The sequence below is a fragment of the Squalius cephalus genome (genome assembly GCF_949319135.1).
Source record: "Squalius cephalus genome assembly, chromosome: 15".
NCBI lineage: Eukaryota > Metazoa > Chordata > Actinopteri > Cypriniformes > Leuciscidae > Squalius > Squalius cephalus.
In genome coordinates, this window is record NC_137136.1 from 35,943,336 (window position 1) to 35,964,783 (window position 21,448).

Consider the following 21,448-nt stretch of genomic DNA (forward strand, 5'->3'; position numbering starts at 1 on the left):
ACTAAAAATAACACAGCTTCTGTATGCTGTAGTTTTGCAGAGGAATCAAATAGCAGACTCAGAACGTGCAACCTCGGCGCACACAAACAGTGGCAATAAATGCTTCACATTCTTATTCACTCAAACTATATATAAGTTGGAAAGCAAAACTTGACAAAATAAAACATTTAAATGCAAAAGAAGAAGAGAGAGGCATGACTCTGCTCACCAAGTCTACTTTTTCCATGGATATTTTTGGCTGCTCTTGACCGATTCAAGCAGTCTTTTGTCCTTTTGCGCCGCCAGAGAAAAGTCCTTACATGACAGGTCACAGTTCACAGATATTCAAAGTTCATTTTTGATAAGCTCTGTGCTGCATCTGTTTCTGAGTCTGACCATTCAATGGTCATCAGAGAGAAAAGGCATTTGAGCCTGGCACACTGAGGACAAATGAGACAATCCTGAACATGTTGATCAAGTTTGCTTTCCCTACATTTTGGGAAACTGCGACCCACTTCTCACTGGTGGATTTTGTGGGATCCTGTGTGGCTTTCTTTATTTCTTCCTTGCTAGCACAAAACTCTTCATAGAGTTGGTCCAGACTCACTGTCTCTGTCATTTAGAGGGCAACCAGCACCTGCTCCAGGTCAGGGAAGGAGAGCTCCTCATGTAGGGCCTCTGGCTTCAGCTTCATCATCACATTTTCTGATGAGAAATCAAACCATTTGTCAATGTATGCAATGGCAGTCATAGAACTTCAGAAAGTCCTTTGTTTTGATCTCTGTGCTGACACTTGTTTGTCCATCACCATCTGGTCTGGTATCCAAAAAAGCTGTCTTCTTTCCGCTGAAGCATCTTCACTTTGAATTTTCCCACCTCCTCGTAAACATCTCGTGCCAAACACACCCCACGTTGTAGAAAAAGCACAGATAAATCTCAGCAGCTGCAGTTTTTTCTTCGTCCTCAAAAATCCTCCTCAGTGCCACAGGACAGGCCTCCCCAAGGGACCTGAAGTATGAGGTGAGAGATCAACAGCCGGATGAAGAGACAACCATCGCGTGCAAACATGACGCAGAATTTCACGCCACTCAATGTCAACAAAGGCAAAAACGCACGCAGTTCCTCTCTCTGGAAGCAGAAACTGAGAAGTGGCTGTAGATCTTTAAAGCCAGAGACTCAATATCCACTGAGAGCTGATCACAGGCGTGCTTACAGGTGTTACGGGCAATTAGCTTTCAAAATGCGCCTGTTGGCACTGCTCAATAACTGGTAAACAAGAGTGGTGTTTTCCAAAGTTAACATTGCCATTATCTGCCGCTTAGGCTGTGATGTGTTTTATATCCAGTTCGTACATTTTCAGGCAGTTCATCAGAGCTTGATGAATACCATTTGCAGTTTCATCATTATCTTCGTAAAAGTCAAATCAAATCAATTAGGCCCAAAATACGGGACGTCCCGGCTAATATGGCAACCCTATTCTCTTGAAGTTGTCTTGAAGATCTCCCTATAGTGAAGGAACAAGGGAAGGCCCTTCTCAGATATCCTTTCCTTTCTGTTCTTGTCATATTTTCTGAACTATAGCGAATAAACTGTGATAATGTGAGAAATATTGAAGGTGTCTGAATAAATTTTGGTTTGACTGTATGTAACCCCGGTTCCCTGAGAAGGGAACTCAACGCTGCATTGCTTTGCCATACCGCACACACACCTGTGTGTCTTCCTTCAGACAATTAGAACCTGATTGTGTCTGTTCGTGTGTCTGTTTCTAGTCTCGCGAACTCGCTGACCTGTCATCACGTGACCTCTTCAAAGGCCAGTTTCATTGGTGTGTTGCACACATGCTTCAGACACCGGCTCACGGAGAGGCGTTCGCATAGCGTCAATCAGACATGCGAAACCCTTGGATGATTTGTTTGTTGTTGTTTAACAAAGTGCATAAAAAGTCATGCTTATGGTTAATGTTCTAAAATGACTAGTTCCTCTATTATCTTAATCTTATTGATAGCCAACAACATGGGTTTATTCATTCTTAAAGTCCCCTTGTGGTGAAAATCCAGCTTTTAATATTGTTTCTATGTTTGTGTTTTTAATCTGCTTTAAGACAAACCATGTGTAAGTTCATAAGTCGACAGCATTGCTGAGTATTTCCTCCTTAAAACTGCAGTGAACCAAAGACAGTCTCAAAAACACGCTTTGAAATCGCTGGTGTTTCTGACGTGGTTACCTTGTAACCAATCAGATCAACGTGTGATCGTCAACCAGTGGATCTCTGAGTGAGTGAGTGAGTGGAGGCGGGGCTCATTTGCATATTCATAGAACCGTGTATTCTAAATGACGCAAGGGTGTCAAGTTATATTTAAATGATTTAAAATGATTGACTGTAGGGAGACTTTAATTTATGTGACTTTAATAAATTTCTTACTCTATTAAAAATAATGGAATATTTCATGCTCATGGTTATTTACATTTCTTTTGGTGTCTATATAAGAAAGATCCATGAGGTATTCTGAGAATACAACAAAAACTGTTGTCCCATGCTTAAAACCCCTAATATATTAAATTTCACAAGTTCACATGTACATGAAATCGAATGTAGTAATTTATGCGTATTGGCGTGCTGTCCGGGAGAAGACTCAGAGCTCGGAATCTGGCCCGATCCCAGAGTACTCCCCCTTTTGACTGGGATAGAAACCCAGCCGAGAGTGAGGTGACGGGGTGGTGGAGGGGTGCTGTGAAACTGCCATGGGAAGGCTATATTTATACCGGCTTCCTCGTGCTGATTGGTTGATTACCTGAACGTGCTCCTCCCGAACTTTGTACATAAAACTTCATTTAAAACCTTTTCAACTGACTAAAAAAAAATGTTGTGATTGGTAAGAGGTATTCAACAATTCATCGATTTGGAATGGAATTTACATCACAAAATATTCCCAATTCCCCAAATAGGCTACTTGAGAATAGTAATGAAGTAAATCGAGTGCTTTATACTCCCAAAATTACATACAAAACATATAAACATATTTGTTATGTTAATATAGGTTGCATTTACAATCCAACGTTTTTCAAGGACTTTGCTTCAGGTTTAAAGGAGAATGTCAGGCAGTGGCTGAAACATCTCAGTAATGAGGCTTGAGATCAGGACACCGGGACACTACGTTTCTCCTTGGGATGCAAATCAGGGTGTTTCAGTTTTGTTCTGGTTGAAAATAACTCCTGGTTAACAGCCAATCTCTCTCTCTCACACACACACACACACACACACACACACACACCACACTCCACAGTCTGGCAGCTGAAGGTGCCTTTCACATTCTGGGGTAAAACACACTTCACCCGAGGAGGAAATTTAGGACAAACCGTCTCTACGGACTCAGGGATCAGTGGAAGTGCTAATAAACATGGCATCCTCTGAATCTCTGTGCTTTTCCTCTGTATAAACATGGAGATCGTAGTAGAGTGTGTTGTTCAGAGCTGAGTGTGTTGTTGAGAGAGTGTGTTGGAGGGTCAGACATGAACTGGCTGTCAGACACCAGCACATCTATATATAGATCCACACCCCAGACCCCGGATCCCTGTGTGTGTGTGTGTGTGTGTGTGTGTGTACTTGTACAACTATCTTTGTGAGGACCAGTTTGAGTGTTAGACCAGTGGAGTGAGGACAGAGAGAGTAAAGGGAGGACATGTTGGCCGGTCCTCAGTCTCTGAGAGACTTTAAAGGCCTGTTTGAGGGTCAAGACTTGGTTTTAGGGATCAGGTTATAATGAGGTCAAGGGTCGGTTTAGGGTCAGGGGTCGAGTTAGGCACTTAGTTGTGATGGGTAAGGTTAGGGTAAGCGGCTAGAGATTGCATTGTGTCAATGAATGTCTTCATAAAGATAGATGTACAAGAAAGTGTGTGTGTGTGTGTGTGTGTGTGTGTGTGTGTGTGTGTGCTCTAGTGTCACATACTCCAGCAGATCTACAGTCCACTCTTAACCCTTATGTGCTGTTGGGGATGTTTTCATCCACTATGGGGTATTTTTGAGTCTAAATTTGGCCATAACTTTTTCTGTGTTTCAGCAAATGGAATGATTTTTGGTGACAAATCTTATTTTGACACATATTTTGGGAAAATGCTTTGAAATTTTTCAAAAACTCAACAGTACACTGTGGGCAAATTTACTACCCTTTCGTTATGTTTGTGGCTGAAAACAGCCACTACTTTAAACTGCTGTAAAAATTTATCAGATAAATATTTTTTTCAAATTTTTTTGCATAAATCTATTAATCAACCTCAGTCCTGCTCAAAAATACTAAATGTTTAAAAAAAAATCAGGATTTTAACTCTTTAATTGCCAAATTTGTAAATTATGTCACTGATTTGGGAAAAAAACACACACAAAATGACTCATTTTCAATATAAAATGTGATTGTGGACTGGATTTTTTTTACCTTTTATCACAGTCTTGGACATGTCAAAGATTAGAAACAACATTGGTTTTGATGCATTGTTAGTTTTTGTGCAGCATCAGATTTTAACTTTTTCTCCCTCATTTACTGTTCGTGGCTGTTTTTGCCCCATTGACTTCCATTATAACCACATTTTTTGATTGCAAAGCCATGACACCATATAATCATGCATTTTTGATTGTTGGTGGTTTTCCCTGTTGGGAAGAGGTAAAATTTGTCATTTTTACTGTTGATAACCGGGTGGCACCATTAACCCTTTAGATAGGCCTGTGCCAAAAAAAGCTTAGTTTCTGGCTTTTACATGGAGTTATATGGAGTATAACAGCATAATAAAGTGTGTGTGTGTGTGTGTGTGTGTGTGTGTGTGTGTGTGTGTGTGTGTGTGTGTGTGTGTGTGTGTGTGTGAACTCACCTTGATGCGTCTGAGAAAATCAAAATATGCACCTCAGCTCTCAGAACTGCATGGAGTAAACAAAAACAAAGTAAGTGTATTTATGCACCTGCTGCCTTTTGATGGTGAGAAATGCAGACTAAACAAAAACAAAGCAAGTGGATTTAAACGCGTGCATGCAAGCCTGCTGGTCATTTGATGGTGAGAAGAGCAGCAAGCAACATGAGAAAGGGCTTGACTTGTAGTGAAGTTTTAGAGATGATTATGCAGCCTGACCCCTCCAGCGAGCTGCAGGATGTATCGTCTTCTCCCTCTGACACCACAGACTCAGGAGAGTCAGATCCTGATTTGGATGTGGCACCCTCATCATCCTCTCTAGCTTCCACTGAAGGCGAGGAGGATTCGGAGGATCCTGGATCTGGGTGGATTGGGAGAAACGGCGAAGTGTGGTTTTCCACCAACGCGGAGACAACTCCCTTTCTTCAGCCTGCCAGAGGCATGACTCCAGGGCCGACGCGCTATGCCTTCGCAAGGGTCCAGAACATGGATTCCGTGTTCAATCTGTTTTTTACGGAGGAGATGATTGACCTCATTGTCAGCATGACTTGCGTCAACACATACATGTTTGTACAGTCATACAAACATGTATGACTATGCCTTGTGATGGCATAGCGCGTCGGCCCTGGAGTCACGCCACTGGCAGGCTGAAGAAAGAGAGTTGTCTCCGCGTTAGTGGAAAACAACACTTCGCCGTTTCTCCCAATCTACCCAGATCCAGGATCCTCCGAATCCTCCTCGCCTTCAGTGGAAGCTAGAGTGGATGATGAGGGTGCCACATCCAAATCAGGATCTGACTCTCCTGAGTCTGTGGTGTCAGAGGGAGAAGACGATACATCCTGCAGCTCGCTGGAGGGGTCAGGCTGCATAATCATCTCTAAAACTTCACTACAAGTCAAGCCCTTTCTCATGTTGCTTGCTGCTCTTCTCACCATCAAATGACCAGCAGGCTTGCATGCACGCGTTTAAATCCACTTGCTTTGTTTTTGTTTAGTCTGCATTTCTCACCATCAAAAGGCAGCAGGTGCATAAATACACTTACTTTGTTTTTGTTTACTCCATGCAGTTCTGAGAGCTGAGGTGCATATTTAGATTTTCTCAGACGCATCAAGGTGAGTTCACACACACACACACACACACACACACACACACACACACACACACACACACACACACACACACACACACACAATCACACACTTTATTATGCTGTTATACTCCATATAACTCCATGTAAAAGCCAGAAACTAAGCTTTTTTTGGCACAGGCCTATCTAAAGGGTTAATGGTGCCACCCGGTTATCAACAGTAAAAATGACTAATTTTACCTCTTCCCAACAGGGAAAACCAACAACAATCAAAAATGCATGATTATATGGTGTCATGGCTTTGCAATCAAAAAATGTGGTTATAATGGAAGTCAATGGGGCAAAAACAGCCACGAACAGTAAATGAGGGAGAAAAAGTTAAAATCTGATGCTGCACAAAAACTAACAATGCATCAAAACCAATGTTGTTTCTAATCTTTGACATGTCCAAGACTGTGATAAAAGGTAAAAAAAAATCCAGTCCACAATCACATTTTATATTGAAAATGAGTAATTTTGTGGTTTTTTTCCCCCCAAATCAGTGACATCATTTACGAATTTGGCAATTAAAGAGTTAAAATCCTGAATTTTTTTTAAACATTTAATATTTTTGAGCAGGACTGAGGTTGATTAATAGATTAATGCAAAAAAAATTGAAAAAAATATTTATCTGATACATTTTTACAGCAGTTTAAAGTAGTGGCTGTTTTCAGCCACAAACATAACGAAAGGATGTAAATTCTAACAATGCACAAGGGTTAAAGCTGCTGTTCGATACAGCCGGATGGGCTCAGATGTGAATATCAAGAAAACAGAAGTCCTCTGCCAATGGTCATTGGATCCCCTACAAAAACCTCCAGTATTTACTATTCATGATTCCCCAATCGCCACAGTGCCACACTTCAAATATCTTGCCAGTTATTTATGATTGTGTGTATCTAGATAGTGATCTAGTGAACACAGGATCAAGCAGGCTGCATCTTCATCCGGGAGACTGAGGAAAAGAGTGTTCAGCAATGCTAATCTACATCTACACACAAAGATTGCTGTTTATCAGGCAATCTGCCTCACCACCCTCCTGTATGGCTGTGAAACATGGACCATCTACGGTCGACATCTGAAAATGCTGGAATATTTCCACATTAGATACAGCGCATCCTCAAAGTGACATGGCAAGATCGAGAGCCACATATTGAGATCCTGAGAACAAACACTGTTGGAGTGTAGAGGCAACCCTAACGCTCCACCAGCTCAGATGGCTTGGTGATGTTGGTCATGTTGTGAGAATGCTGCCAAGTCGCCTTCCACGTAAGATACTCCACGGCCAATTACATCTTGGCTCCCGATCTGCAGGCGGTCAATAAAAGAGGCTTAAAGACCAACTAAAAGGCTTTCTTAAGAAGTGTGTGATGAAGCCCACATCCCTGGAAACCAGTGCAGCGAACCACAGCTCTGGCAGAACGCAGGACAGAGTTACGAAGACATCAGAGAACGCAGGCCATGCGTGTGTGTGTGAGTGTGTGTGTGTGTGTGTGTGTGTGAGTGTGTGTGCCATGCTTGTGTGCGAGTGTGTGTGTGTGTGTGTGAGTGTGTGTGCCATGCTTGTGTGCGAGTGTGTGTGTGTGTGTGTGAGTGTGTGTGCCATGCTTGTGTGCGAGTGTGTGTGTGCCCTGTCTGTGAAAGTCAGTGTGTGTCCCGCATTGGACTATACAGTCATCAAAGAACACACAAATTATAGGAGAAGTCATCATCGGACGACGATGGTCTACCCAGGAGAAGAAGTGTGTGTGTGTGTGTGTGTGTGTGGGAAAGAGAGAGAGAGAAACAGGGAATTAGAGCATAGCAATTGTGGTGTGAGGTCTGCAAAATGTATCCAGAACTTCCATGATAATGAAACACTACGACAGCATGTGTGAGTGTGTGTGTGTGTGTGTGTGTGTGTGTGTGTGGTGTGTCAGTGACAGATGAAGCACCTGTTCGCTCATTAATCTCCAGAACAGCTCTGAGTCTCGGGCCCGAGGACACCTTCGCTGAGAGAGAAACACACACACGCTGAAGCCTGTGCGATCCTCAGAGTCTCTGACAGCGAGTGGAGAGTAATAATGCTTTAACACACGCCTGGATCTGTTAAATTAAACAATCTGTATGGCATCTGTATGGTATGTGTGTTTACAACAGTGTTATTTCAGTGTCAATGAGATACTATTGGTTTCTGTATATATTATTCATATTTAGATTTTTTTTTTTAAAATATGTCTATAGTTTTTATTATTATTTTTGTTTCAGTTTTACTTTTAGGTTTTAGTACATCAAGTTAAAGAACTGAAAATGAGAAATATAAAAAAAAAAATCGGATTTTATTTCAATTAAAGATGAAAATACTGAAAGTTATTTTTATCTTTTTACTTAGGCCTAACGATAATAACCCTGGTATACACACATAATGACATTCAATTAGAGATATACTGTGATCATGGACACTGGAAATATATAATAGCGTAATTTAGCTTTATTTACATAATATTGTAATGTTTCCTCGGTCATATTTCCAGTTGTGAAGTTTTGTGTCAGAGTCAGAGACACATGTTGAGTTTAGACTCGAGTGTGTGATTAAAATACACCACAACACCATCTGTGTGTGTGTGTGTGTGTGTGAAACCCACGCTATGGCTCCTCATGACACATGATCTCAGGCTGATGAGAAACACACTTCAGACGCCCGTTACTAATGAGTGAATCCTGCGGATTCATACAGTGATACACATTATAAAATGGCTAACAATATAGCTACAAATGAATGGTTTTACTAGCATGCAGTTGAGGGGGAAATGGTACAATAAGCCTAGAATAAATACTGTGTATTAATTTAAATTTGTCTCATTTAATGTAACATCGATTTAAAAATCTGCAGTTTTTATTTGGACTCAAAAACCTAAACACACACACACACACACACACACACCCTTTGTTCTCATGTTTTCTGCAAAAATGATCTCTGGAGCAGGAAATGAAAAAGACTGAAGGGAAAAGTATAGTCTCATATGAAAAGGAATATGACAAACAAACAGCAGACTATCTTTGACACAATGATGTTATTTTATAACTGTGTAAATGAGGCACAGAAGAGCCTAAGCCAAACCAGTTCCCTATTCCTGAAATCTGATGGCTGGTATAAATGTTGCTCCAGGACCAACAAGGATCCTTCTCGGTGAAACAATGGTCAGTGATCGTTTTAAAATAATTGTACATAAAATGAAGGACATTTGTGCACTTGTGATGCATCAAACTAAGGCTTGAGCTAAGAAACAATGCAGAGTCTCCAACTCCTACACACTCGCTCTACACACACTTCAGCCGCTGCAATCATAATCAAGACTGTCCCAGAATGCCGAGTGCAGTGTGTGAGGTGTGTGAGGTGTGTGAGGGTCAGTGGTGTTAATCAGTGGAGGACAGCGGGGGTGTTCGGACTTCTGATCATGCATATTATTAATGACGCACAAGAACCACTCGAACATCCTTCAACAGGCTCTTCAACTCAGCATTCCCTCCAGTCATTATTATAATGTGTGATGCTGAGACAGACCTGAGCAACAGAGCACAACCTTCAGTATTCCGCATCGTGACCTTTGACCCCTGAGGAGCCGCTCACTGATGTTTATTGTGCGCCACCTGCTGGCCGAACAGTTATATGGTGCTTTGCTCTCCTACTTAAATCAGGTTATTCCTAAGAATATAGGACCAAGACATTATTTATTATTATTTATCATGTAAATAATTTTTTTTTTTTTTAATAAAGCCATTACAAGTAAAACCTATATTTGAAGGATATAACCTGCACTACTTTTCAAAAGTGAGATGTTTAAAGGAGTCTCTTCTGCTCTCCAAAGCTGCATTTATTTAATCACAAATAATGTAAAAAATTGTGAAATATTATTCCAGTGTAAAACAGCTGTTTTCTATGTGAATACATATAAAGTGCAATTTATTCCTGTGATCAAAGCTGATGTTCAGCATCATTACTCCAGTCTTCAGTGTCACATGATCCTTCAGAAATCACTCTAATATGATGATTTGATGCTCAAGAAACATTTATGATTATTATCAGTGTTGAAAACAGTTTATATTTTTGTGGAAACTGTGATACATTTTATATTTCAGGATTCTTTGATGAACAGAAAGTTCAAAAGAACAGCGTCTTGGTGAATAAAAGTATATATATATATATATATATTTCTGACCCCAAACTTTTGAATGGTCTATTGTATAATTAACAGTTTATGCATTGCGTTTCTACTTTTTAATGGCACTTTTGGAGTGTAAAGTCTTAAGCAGGATCATCAACAACATTTCTTTCTCTGATCTACTGAAATACAAATAAGTAAATAAGAAGAGCTGAAGAACAATGCATTACAACGTACTTGATTTTTATTATGTACTACCAAGAAATACATTTACTTGTGAGAATCAAAGCACTGTGCATCAAATCATACACAACATTAAAACACTTTATTTTAGTTCATTTAAAGAAATAAATATTTCTTAAGAGTATGTATTTTGCATAATTTCAGAGAAAAATGTACCAAGACCTGCAACAAAATACAAGTTGTAAAAGGAATTACATTCATGCAAACTGAACTCTTGTTTTAATGCTGTACTGTATTTGCTCCAGATAATTCACAGACAAACATATTATATAGAAACTATTCTCTTACTATCAGTGTTTAACACTTGAGTGCAGATTTACACACAATTTACATTTCACACACACACACACACACACACACACACACACACACTCTCACTTTCACACAGACAAACACACACACACACACACACACACACACACACACACACACACACACACACACTCAACACCGGAGCAGGATCCAGTACTTCTGTCAGCTCCAGCTCTCATCTTATCTGATTGCTTGCCAAATGATTATAGCAAAGATGGTTGCCACTAGCGACATAACAAGAGCCAGGATACACATCCTCTTGCGGGATTTTCTCTTAAAAGGAAAAAAAAAACACAATCATGAACAGTCTCTACCAGCACTGAGACGTTAACATAGCATCTGTCACAAATGTGTGCAGGTGTGATGGCCATACCTGATAGTAAGCGGCGTGTTGGATCTGCTCGGTCCCTCGCTCCACATGCACCTCTGCGCTCTCCACGTTAGCTTCAATGCTATCTGTGCATGATGACATAAGGAAAGCAGGCTTTAACATGTGTGAACGAATGAACCTGTGCAGAAAAATGGAGAGAGAGAACTAGTCTGACCCACCTATCATGTCACCTTGGTCATGGATCATGACTGCGAGATCCTTGAAGATCTGGTTCACATCCATGATGTCTGACTGAATCAAGAGCAGAAGGCGGTTGAGACACTGTACAATAACTCATCACCCAATTACCATTATCAATAAGTGATGACAATGTATTAAAGTGTGCGTTAAAATAACACCAGGTTATATCTAATTTAAGCTTGCCCAGACAGCAAAGTACATACTGACGACCCAGATCCGGGCCACATCTGGAACATGCGGATTCCAGGCGTACCAGATGTGGGCCGGGTCTGGGCCGACACTATGTTGCTGTCTGGGTTGTCGCTTTAAAAAAAAAAAAAAAGTCACTAAAGGGGACTGAAAAGTTGCTAAGTTGGTGGTTTATATACCTGTCACAAACTGCTCAGAGACACACGGGTTGAGGATCCAAATGCAGCTGTTTATTGGGGCAATCCAGAATCATAATCCAAAACACAGGCACATTTTCAAAACCATAAGGCAAATAATCCAGATAACAACAGGGTAGAAAACACAGGCAAACAGGAAAATCCAGAAAACCAGACACAGGAAACCAGAGCGATCACTCAGAAATGCAGTGACCCTAACAAGACTTTGCAATGAATGAGAGAAAACATGAGGATACATAGGCAGAGCTGAACAATATAATGAGACACAGCTGAACTTAATCACAACATAAGTCCAAGCAATGGGTAATGGGAATTGAAGTTCATAATGAGATAGCCCAGGAGTCGAGAGGAGTGCCCTATGGTGGAGATTATGGACACTTCAACCGGTGGATGAGACATAGCCACACCTTAATGAGAGTATTCCAGACGCTCCTCAAACATTGACAGAAATCCAAGAGGGAGGTGGAACGGAAGGGGGCCGAGGGCGGGACGGAGGGCCAGGTTCATGGGACTGGTGACTACCAAGGTGGAGCAGATGACCACCACAGCAGAGTAGATGGGACTGCAGATTCCAACAGCAGAGCAGGACACCAGCACAGCATCCATGATGGTTAAAAACTCTTGACTGGCATCCATGATGGTTGAAAACTCTAGACTGGCATCCATGACGGTTGAAAACTCTGGACTGGCGTCCATGATGGTTGAAAACTCTAGACTGGCATCCATGATGGTTGAAAACTCTAGACTGGCATCCATGATGGTTGAAAACTCTGGACTGGCATCCATGAGGGTTGAAAACTCTGGCATGGCATACATGACGGTTGAAAACTCTGGACTGGCATACATGATGGTTGAAAACTCTAGACTGGCATCCATGATGGTTGAAAACTCTAGACTGGCATCCATGATGGTTGAAAACTCTGGACTGGCATCCATGAGGGTTGAAAACTCTGGCATGGCATACATGACGGTTGAAAACTCTGGACTGGCATACATGATGGTTGAAAACTCTAGACTGGCATCCATGATGGTTGAAAACTCTGGACTGGCGTCCATGATGGTTGAAAACTCTAGACTGGCATCCATGATGGTTGAAAACTCTGGACTGGCGTCCATGATGGTTGAAAACTCTTGCATGGCATCCATGAGGGTTGAAAACTCTGGACTGGCATACATGATGGTTGAAAACTCTAGACTGGCATCCATGATGGTTGAAAACTCTGGACTGGCGTCCATGATGGTTGAAAACTCTAGACTGGCATCCATGATGGTTGAAAACTCTGGACTGGCGTCCATGATGGTTGAAAACTCTGGCATGGCGTCCATGACGGTTGAGAACTCTGGCCTGGCATCCATGACGGTTGAGAACTCTAGACTGGCATCCATGATGGTTGAAAACTCTGGCCTGGCATCCATGATGGTTGAGAACTCTGGCCTGGCGTCCATGACGGTTGAGAACTCTGGCCTGGCGTCCATGACGGTTGAAAACTCTGGCATGGTATACATGACGGTTGAAAACTCTGGACTGGCGTCCATGACGGTTGAGAACTCTGGCCTGGCATCCATGATGGTTGAAAACTCTAGACTGGCATCCATGAGGGTTGAAAACTCTGGCATGGCATACATGACGGTTGAAAACTCTGGACTGGCATCCATGACGGTTGAGAACTCTAGACTGGCATCCATGATGGTTGAAAACTCTGGCCTGGCATCCATGATGGTTGAGAACTCTGGCCTGGCGTCCATGACGGTTGAGAACTCTGGCCTGGCATCCATGACGGTTGAGAACTCTGGCCTGGCATCCATGATGGTTGAAAACTCTGGCATGGCATCCATGATGGTTGAAAACTCTGGCATGGCATCCATGACGGCTGAAGACTCTGGCCTGGCATCCATGATGGTTGAAAACTCTGGCCTGGCATCCATGACGGTTGAGAACTCTGGCCTGGCATCCATGATGGTTGAAAACTCTGGCATGGCATCCATGACGGTTGAAAACTCTAGACTGGCATCCATGATGGTTGAAAACTCTGGCCTGGCATCCATGATGGTTGAGAACTCTGGCCTGGCGTCCATGACGGTTGAGAACTCTGGCCTGGCATCCATGATGGTTGAGAACTCTGGACTGGCATCCATAACGGTTGAAAACTCTGGCCTGGCATCCATGATGGTTGAGAACTCTGGACTGGCATCCATGACGGTTGAGAACTCTAGACTGGCATCCATGATGGTTGAAAACTCTGGCCTGGCATCCATGATGGTTGAGAACTCTGGCCTGGCGTCCATGACGGTTGAGAACTCTGGCCTGGCATACATGACGGTTGAAAACTCTGGATTGGCGTCCATGACGGTTGAGAACTCTGGCCTGGCATCCATGACGGTTGAGAACTCTAGACTGGCATCCATGATGGTTGAAAACTCTGGCCTGGCATCCATGATGGTTGAGAACTCTGGCCTGGCGTCCATGACGGTTGAGAACTCTGGCCTGGCGTCCATGACGGTTGAAAACTCTGGCATGGCATACATGACGGTTGAAAACTCTGGACTGGCGTCCATGACGGTTGAGAACTCTGGCCTGGCATCCATGATGGTTGAAAACTCTAGACTGGCATCCATGACGGTTGAAAACTCTAGACTGGCATCCATGAGGGTTGAAAACTCTGGCATGGCATACATGACGTTTGAAAACTCTGGACTGGCATCCATGACGGTTGAGAACTCTAGACTGGCATCCATGATGGTTGAAAACTCTGGCCTGGCATCCATGATGGTTGAGAACTCTGGCCTGGCGTCCATAACGGTTGAGAACTCTGGCCTGGCGTTCATGACGGTTGAAAACTCTGGCATGGCATACATGACGGTTGAAAACTCTGGACTGGCGTCCATGACGGTTGAGAACTCTGGCCTGGCATCCATGATGGTTGAAAACTCTAGACTGGCATCCATGACGGTTGAAAACTCTAGACTGGCATCCATGAGGGTTGAAAACTCTGGCATGGCATACATGACGTTTGAAAACTCTGGACTGGCGTCCATGACGGTTGAGAACTCTGGCCTGGCATCCATGACGGTTGAGAACTCTAGACTGGCATCCATGATGGTTGAAAACTCTGGCCTGGCATCCATGATGGTTGAGAACTCTGGCCTGGCGTCCATGACGGTTGAGAACTCTGGCCTGGCGTCCATGACGGTTGAAAACTCTGGACTGGCGTCCATGACGGTTGAGAACTCTGGCCTGGCATCCATGATGGTTGAAAACTCTAGACTGGCATCCATGACGGTTGAAAACTCTAGACTGGCATCCATGAGGGTTGAAAACTCTGGCATGGCATACATGACGTTTGAAAACTCTGGACTGGCATCCATGACGGTTGAGAACTCTAGACTGGCATCCATGATGGTTGAAAACTCTGGCCTGGCATCCATGATGGTTGAGAACTCTGGCCTGGCGTCCATGACGGTTGAGAACTCTGGCCTGGCATCCATGATGGTTGAAAACTCTGGCCTGGCATCCATGATGGTTGAAAACTCTGGCCTGGCATCCATGATGGTTGAGAACTCTGGCCTGGCGTCCATGACGATTGAGAACTCTGGCCTGGCATCCATGATGGTTGAGAACTCTGGCCTGGCGTCCATGACGGTTGAGAACTCTGGCCTGGCGTCCATGACTGTTGAGAACTCTGGCCTGGCATCCATGACGGCTGAAGACTCTGGCATCCATGATGGTTGAGAACTCTGGCCTGGCATCCATGACGGCTGGGCCTGGCATCCTAGACTACTGAAGAGTCTGGTCTGGCATCCATGAAGGTTGAGAACTCTTGCCTGGCATCCATGATGGTTGAGAACTCTGGCCTGGCATCCATGACGGCTGGGCCTGGCATCCTAGACTACTGAAGAGTCTGGCCTGGCATCCATGAAGGTTGAGAACTCTGGCCTGGCATCCATGAAGGTTGAGAACTCTTGCCTGGCATCCATGAAGGTTGGGAACTCTGGCCTGGCATCCATGAAGGTTGAGAACTCTTGCCTGGCATCCATGACGGTTTAGAACTCTGGCATGGCGTCCATGATGGTTGAGAACTCTAGACTGGCATCCATGATGGTTGAAAACTCTGGCATGGCGTCCATGACGGTTGAGAACTCTAGACTGGCATCCATGATGGTTGAAAACTCTGGCATGGCGTCCATGATGGTTGAGAACTCTGGCCTGGCATCCATGATGGCTGAAGACTCTGGACTGGCATCCATGACAGTTGAGAACTCTGGCCTGGTATCCATGACAGTTGAGAACTCTGGCCTGTTATCCATGACAGTTGAGAACTCTGGCCTGGTATCCATGACAGTTGAGAACTCTGGCCTGTTATCCATGACGGTTGAGAACTCTGGCCTGGCGTCCATGACGGTTGAGAACTCTAGACTGGCGTCCATGACGGTTGAGAACGCTGGCGTGGCATCACAGATCAGCGTAGATTGTAATGGCTTGTTAAATCCATAGCAGACATAATCAATGAGAGCAAAGTCTGGGAAGTCAGTGAAATTAGCAGTGTCCAAAAAGTCCAGGATGTGGTCCTTGAGTGAGCGAGTTCCTTGGCAAAGGCAGACTAGAGTGACTGCTGGATCCATTTGTGGCAAAGTCTTCTGTCACTCAGCCCGCTACCCACGGCGTATTCTTCCGAGTTGCCATAATATTTGTAATGGGTATATCACGCAATCTCTGACCAAACTTTTTAAAAATGGCGGGGTTATTCAGGACACTCCGTCTGGCGCGTGCAGTGAATAGTGACGATTCTCTCTGACCAATCAGCAGTCTGCCGTGTTTTCACGTCACATTTTAGTATCGCCTCAGCTCTCTCAGAACCTCGCCGGAGGTGATACGAAAAAAAGTACCTAGAAGCAGGTACAGGTACAACTTTTACACAGTGGAAAACCAAACAAAGGCGAGTCGAGGCGAGGCGAGCTGGTACTGTGTAGTGGAAAAGTGCCATTAGATAGCTTTTTTAATCCCTATGGGAGAAATTAATGGAAAAAAATACATCGGGCAATAATTTATACTCGACAGTGATTGGCTATTATTATTTTTTACCAATGGAGGGAAAAGGATCTGGCTATTGATTTTGTGTCCTGTCCTCTTCTCTATTCACTCAGACTCGCCGTATAGAATAGTTTTCCGAACGATCACAGTAAAGAGTAATTCAGTAACACTTTATGGTGTTACAATTACAAACAAGAAATACACATTCTGAGACTTGAAATGAATAAATAGGAATAAAAAATTAAATCATTCTTCTCCCATTTTCCAAATAAGTGTTGGGCACGCTGTGACGATCCGCCACTGATTTTATACCAGATTAGCTTGAATGCATATGGGTCTTGAAGAATAGATCATTTTGGTGCGCTGATGTCATACAGGAAGTGCTCACTCACCTCCAGCTGACGGATATTGGTCTCTCTCTCTTTAATAAGCTCCAGGTCCTCTTCAGTGACAGGCTCCTCATCTGTCTGCATTCGCCACCCTTCATTTCTTTTCAAATAAACATTTCTGCAATCAGATCTCTAACCAGACCCACATTGTTCAGATTTGATTCATATCATCAGCGTTAGTTCACCCCAAAAATGAAAATGATGTCATCATTTACTAACATTCATGTCAATCTAAAGAGTGAAAACAAACCTCATTGTTTCTTGCACAAGTTCAGATGTGCTGTTTGATCTTTGTTGCCAAATATCAGAGCCACAAAGAACTAAGTTTGGCACAAATCAAATATTTCCCCTTAGTACAGGCCCGTTCACATCATTATTTTCTAAATGCTTTAAGGTTTTGTCACAGGGCTTTTAGCAACCCAGACAGCAACATAATGTCGGCCCAGATCTGGCCAATACTATGTTGCTGTCTGGGATGCGGGCGAGTAAATGATGACAGAATTTCCACTTTTGGGTGAAACTCTTCTCACACAGATTTGAACACTACAACAGAGACTCAATGAAGTCGTGCCTCAATGAATATGTTGAACCTACTTTTCAAAAGTCACAAGCTGTTCGTCTTGATTGAGCTCATCAACCTGCAAGATTAAAGGCTTTTTTTTTACTAAGGTAATGACACATAAAAAAATAAGCAGTAGATAATGATCAAATGTGTGTTATTTTCCTGCAGTCTGGATCCGGCTCGCGCCCGGGCCACGGACTCGCGCTCCCTCTCCGCGGCTCGGCGCTGAACCACCTGGAAGTTGTTGAGCGCGGCGGAGAAGTCGTTCATCAGACGGTCCTTCTGGATCCGCTGCTGCCGCTGTGAGAAGACTAGCGTTAGCATGAGCGCGTGGGGTCGAGCGGATAAATTCCCTACATATAATATCTCTTATTTATTACACGGCTCTGTGGAATACTTGATTCTGATTGGTCAATCACTTCATCCAGTGGTATGTTATTCCTCGATAACAACCGCTGTGAATGGAAACAGGCTCATCCGGGTCACTGAAGTCAGCAGCGCTATACACTCGCTAGGAATGGTTTTTCTTTGTGGAAATTTTGCGTTTGGTGAGCTAATAAAGTATTAAAACTCAGTCAAATCAATATTTTGTGTACCGTTATTTAATTATGCCATCCAGTATCATGGACTCGCTCTCTCTTGTTTCATACAAACGCAGCGGCGGCCATTTTGTGACTATTGTTTTGTTCACTGTTGGATTATGAGATACAAACAGGTACGATTTTAAAACAGTTAAATTTTAAATCAATGTGTCTTATCCCCATAATTATTTATGTGGTGAAATGCTGTGTAATAAGTGTTATGACTGTATACCGTATCTTTTAAATGTCCGTCTAGTTTGATCTTGCCGCTGAAACTGCTCTCTCCGCTGAAGCTTTGCGTTTAAAGGCCTAATAAAATATTTCAACTCAGATCAATATTTTGTGTCTAATTGTTCACTTCTGTGGCAAGTAGCCGTGTAATAAGCGGGATAATGTACATCCAGCTGGTTGTTATCTCAGAATAAACCCCTTCAGGCTGAAGAAGACCCCTCCGCTTCGCGTCCTCATCACCCTGACGGGGGTTATTCTCAGAGAACGACCGGCCGGATGTACATTATCCCTCATATACTGATATGATATGAGCGAGAGCAGTCTACTCACCTGTTCAACCGGCTGGATGTACATTATCCCTCATATACTGATATGATATGAGCGAGAGCAGTCTACTCACCTGTTCGGAAGGGGACCGGGGCTGCGGCTGAGAGCCCAGCTCTTTCAGATGTCTGTTGGTCTCTTTTGCTAACTGGTTTGTGTAGTGCTGCATTTGCTGGCTGTGGGCAACAATAAAGAGATTTAAACCACCAGTGATTGTTATCATTTATTACACTCTCTTCCCTTGCGTTTAAAAGACGTCTAATAGCCGTCCAAACACAGCTCTGACGTCCAGGCTAAAACAAGGCAAAATTTGGGCTGTCAGTGGAATTTTAATAGACTTCTAACCAGAGTCCAAGAGATGACTAGTCTATTCTTGGGCTCTGGTTAGAAGTCTATTAAATTTCCACTGACAGCCCAAATTTTGCCTTGTTTTAGCCTTGTTTTATCAATTAGATCACAAAGAAATGATATGAGGGAAGAAATGAAACCAAACACCTTGTAATCACTGTTGACTTTGCTTACATAATGGAATATCATCTCACAAGTTATTTTGGCAAAAACGACATGTAACCAAATTCAAGATTATTTTGGCTAAGAGTGGGTTACTCATAGCCGGACTATATCGGGTCTATAGTTACACTAGACGGTGAAATGATGGCTATTGCTTGAATTCATTTCAGACCAAAATGAGCTGAAATAGTGTGCCTGGGAACTTCTATACTCAGGGATGGGCAGTGTTCAGATACAGCAGTTTTCCAAGGGGAAAAATTGCATTATCCAGTCAGTCTTGATAGTTAAGCGGTTGTTGTTTTATCAAGTAGCTAGTCAAACATGTTTAAGGTTTACTGCTTTTTAGGACTGACTGATATGACTATATATCATGGAATTGATTCAACTTTTTACATATTGTTTATATATCACTGTATGCAAATATATGCAAGTAGCTTTTAGTTGGAAGAAGTTATTGACACATTAGAGCGATAAAGAAACATGGACGAATGAGTAATAAAAAGTGGGGAGTGATGTTAAAAACAGTTATTAAAAGTGCAATTTGCCGCAAATTTAGTATTCAAACACTGACAAGCGGCTAAACGGTCAAATACACACATTTTGTTTGTTTTTTTAATTCATTATTCATGTAAACACAGTCAGTTTATGTCTTGAGTGAAGGGAAACAGATGTGTATCAGTATATTGGGTCTGTGCATAAGCTCTTAAAGTGCCAGCAGGTTTATTTAAATAATTTTTTTTCACACAGTATTTGGTATTTTATTTTGATTCATTTCATATTTTTATTTTAAATAAATATTCATGTATTTATGCTCATCTCTGGATATACTCTATATTCATTCACGTTGTGATTGATTTTTAACAGTTCACATTAAATGTTTGTTTTTTTGCTAAAGTTAACACTTCTGAAGAAGGATTTGAACGAGTATTAAATGCTATTAGTATTAGCAATCTCACTTTGGCTAAAGTATTTATTTCAGTATACTGAATGCCTTTTGCTCCGAGTGTGGGATAAATTCCATACATAACATGCAGTATATAATATCTCTTATATAACAATATAATATGAGAGCAGCCTAGTCAGTGATGGAGGACATCGGACTCACAGTCTGTCCTGAAGCTCCGGTGTGTCCGGTCTGGTTCCCAGTTGGAACAGCATGCTCTTGATTTGGCCAGCTATGCACAGAAAACACACATAGTGAGACATTATAACACTGCATTATGGGAAAAGACTGCAGAAATATGCTATTACAACCCAGACAGCAACATAGTGTCGTCCCAGATCCGGCTCACATCTGGTACGCGTGGAATCCACATGTCCCTCCCAGATGTGGCCCGGATCTGGGCTGACACTATGTTGCTGTCTGGGAATTGAGTTTTATTAGAACAATTACGACAAACGTAATCTTCTCTGTAAGTGAAATATACTCACTGTTTTGTGTGATTTTCTGGATGTTTGAGCTGCATGTTTGAGTGAGATTGTTGAAATCTCTCGGCTGTGAGTGACAGCTGTCAATCATTCCGTAAGACATGATGACTGAAAACAACACAGCTGTTTGCATCAGATGCCATCCAGTTGATTATATAAATGTGCTTTGCCATTTTCGCAACATTATAACGGACAATTACATTATAGGTTACATGCTTTCTGATATTAAAAGATTTTTAAAAAAACGTAAATCATTAAGGCTGAGAACATCTGAAATTACTGCGCATGCAATGCAATAAGACATTTCATATGGGGTCGGGCTGAACAGGCCTTTCGCCATGATCAAATATTGACTATTTTTAATGTTATATGTCATCATATATAATACAGTAACACTTGCAGCAATGTCAACATAGCGAACAGTTTAAAAAAGAAAGCGTGAGAGAATGAATCGCGTACCTGTGATGCTCAGATGCGGGAACGCGCTGCTCGTCTCTCATAGAAATACAGCAAACGCTAGAATGGCGAACACAAACACGTGAACGGTACAGTGAGTGGGCGGGGCTTATCGGGAAGTTTCGACGGGTCTAAATAATAATTCTGATATATTTGTCTATTTGGTTTGTTTAATATCTATTAAAGTTCTCAGAACGTTATTAAGGTGTAAAGTAATGTATATAACCTTGCTGAAGCAGAAAAAGCGCAGCGTTGTCATGTGTTCTTTGTTCCCTTTCTCAGC

At 42.5% G+C, this 21,448-nt stretch overlaps 1 protein-coding gene across 1 annotated transcript; it reads right to left on the reverse strand.

Moving 5' to 3' along the window:
- Positions 1 to 10,371: 10,371 nt before the first annotated feature.
- stx12l (syntaxin 12, like) lies at positions 10,372 to 21,247 on the reverse strand. Its single transcript, XM_079895346.1, has 10 exons — positions 21,169 to 21,247; positions 20,713 to 20,817; positions 20,387 to 20,456; positions 18,848 to 18,947; positions 17,797 to 17,935; positions 17,668 to 17,710; positions 17,077 to 17,173; positions 11,248 to 11,320; positions 11,072 to 11,154; positions 10,372 to 10,971 (listed from the first exon to the last, which is right to left on the reverse strand). The coding sequence occupies exons 2-10, from the start codon at positions 20,810 to 20,812 to the stop codon at positions 10,879 to 10,881; spliced, it is 798 nt and encodes a 265-aa protein (XP_079751472.1). The 5' UTR covers positions 20,813 to 20,817; positions 21,169 to 21,247; the 3' UTR covers positions 10,372 to 10,878.
- Between the last annotated feature and the right edge of the window lie 201 nt (positions 21,248 to 21,448).

Bases quoted from the DNA above. Each gene is read 5' to 3' on its own strand.
- stx12l (XM_079895346.1), bottom strand. From the start codon at position 20,812: ATGTCTTACGGAATGATTGACAGCTGTCACTCACAGCCGAGAGATTTC. The intron at 20,457-20,712 runs GTGAGTATATTT...TTCTGTGCATAG, and splicing joins CCAGAAAATCACACAAAACA to CTGGCCAAATCAAGAGCATG. The intron at 11,155-11,247 runs GTGGGTCAGACT...CATCATGCACAG, and splicing joins TGACCAAGGTGACATGATAG to ATAGCATTGAAGCTAACGTG.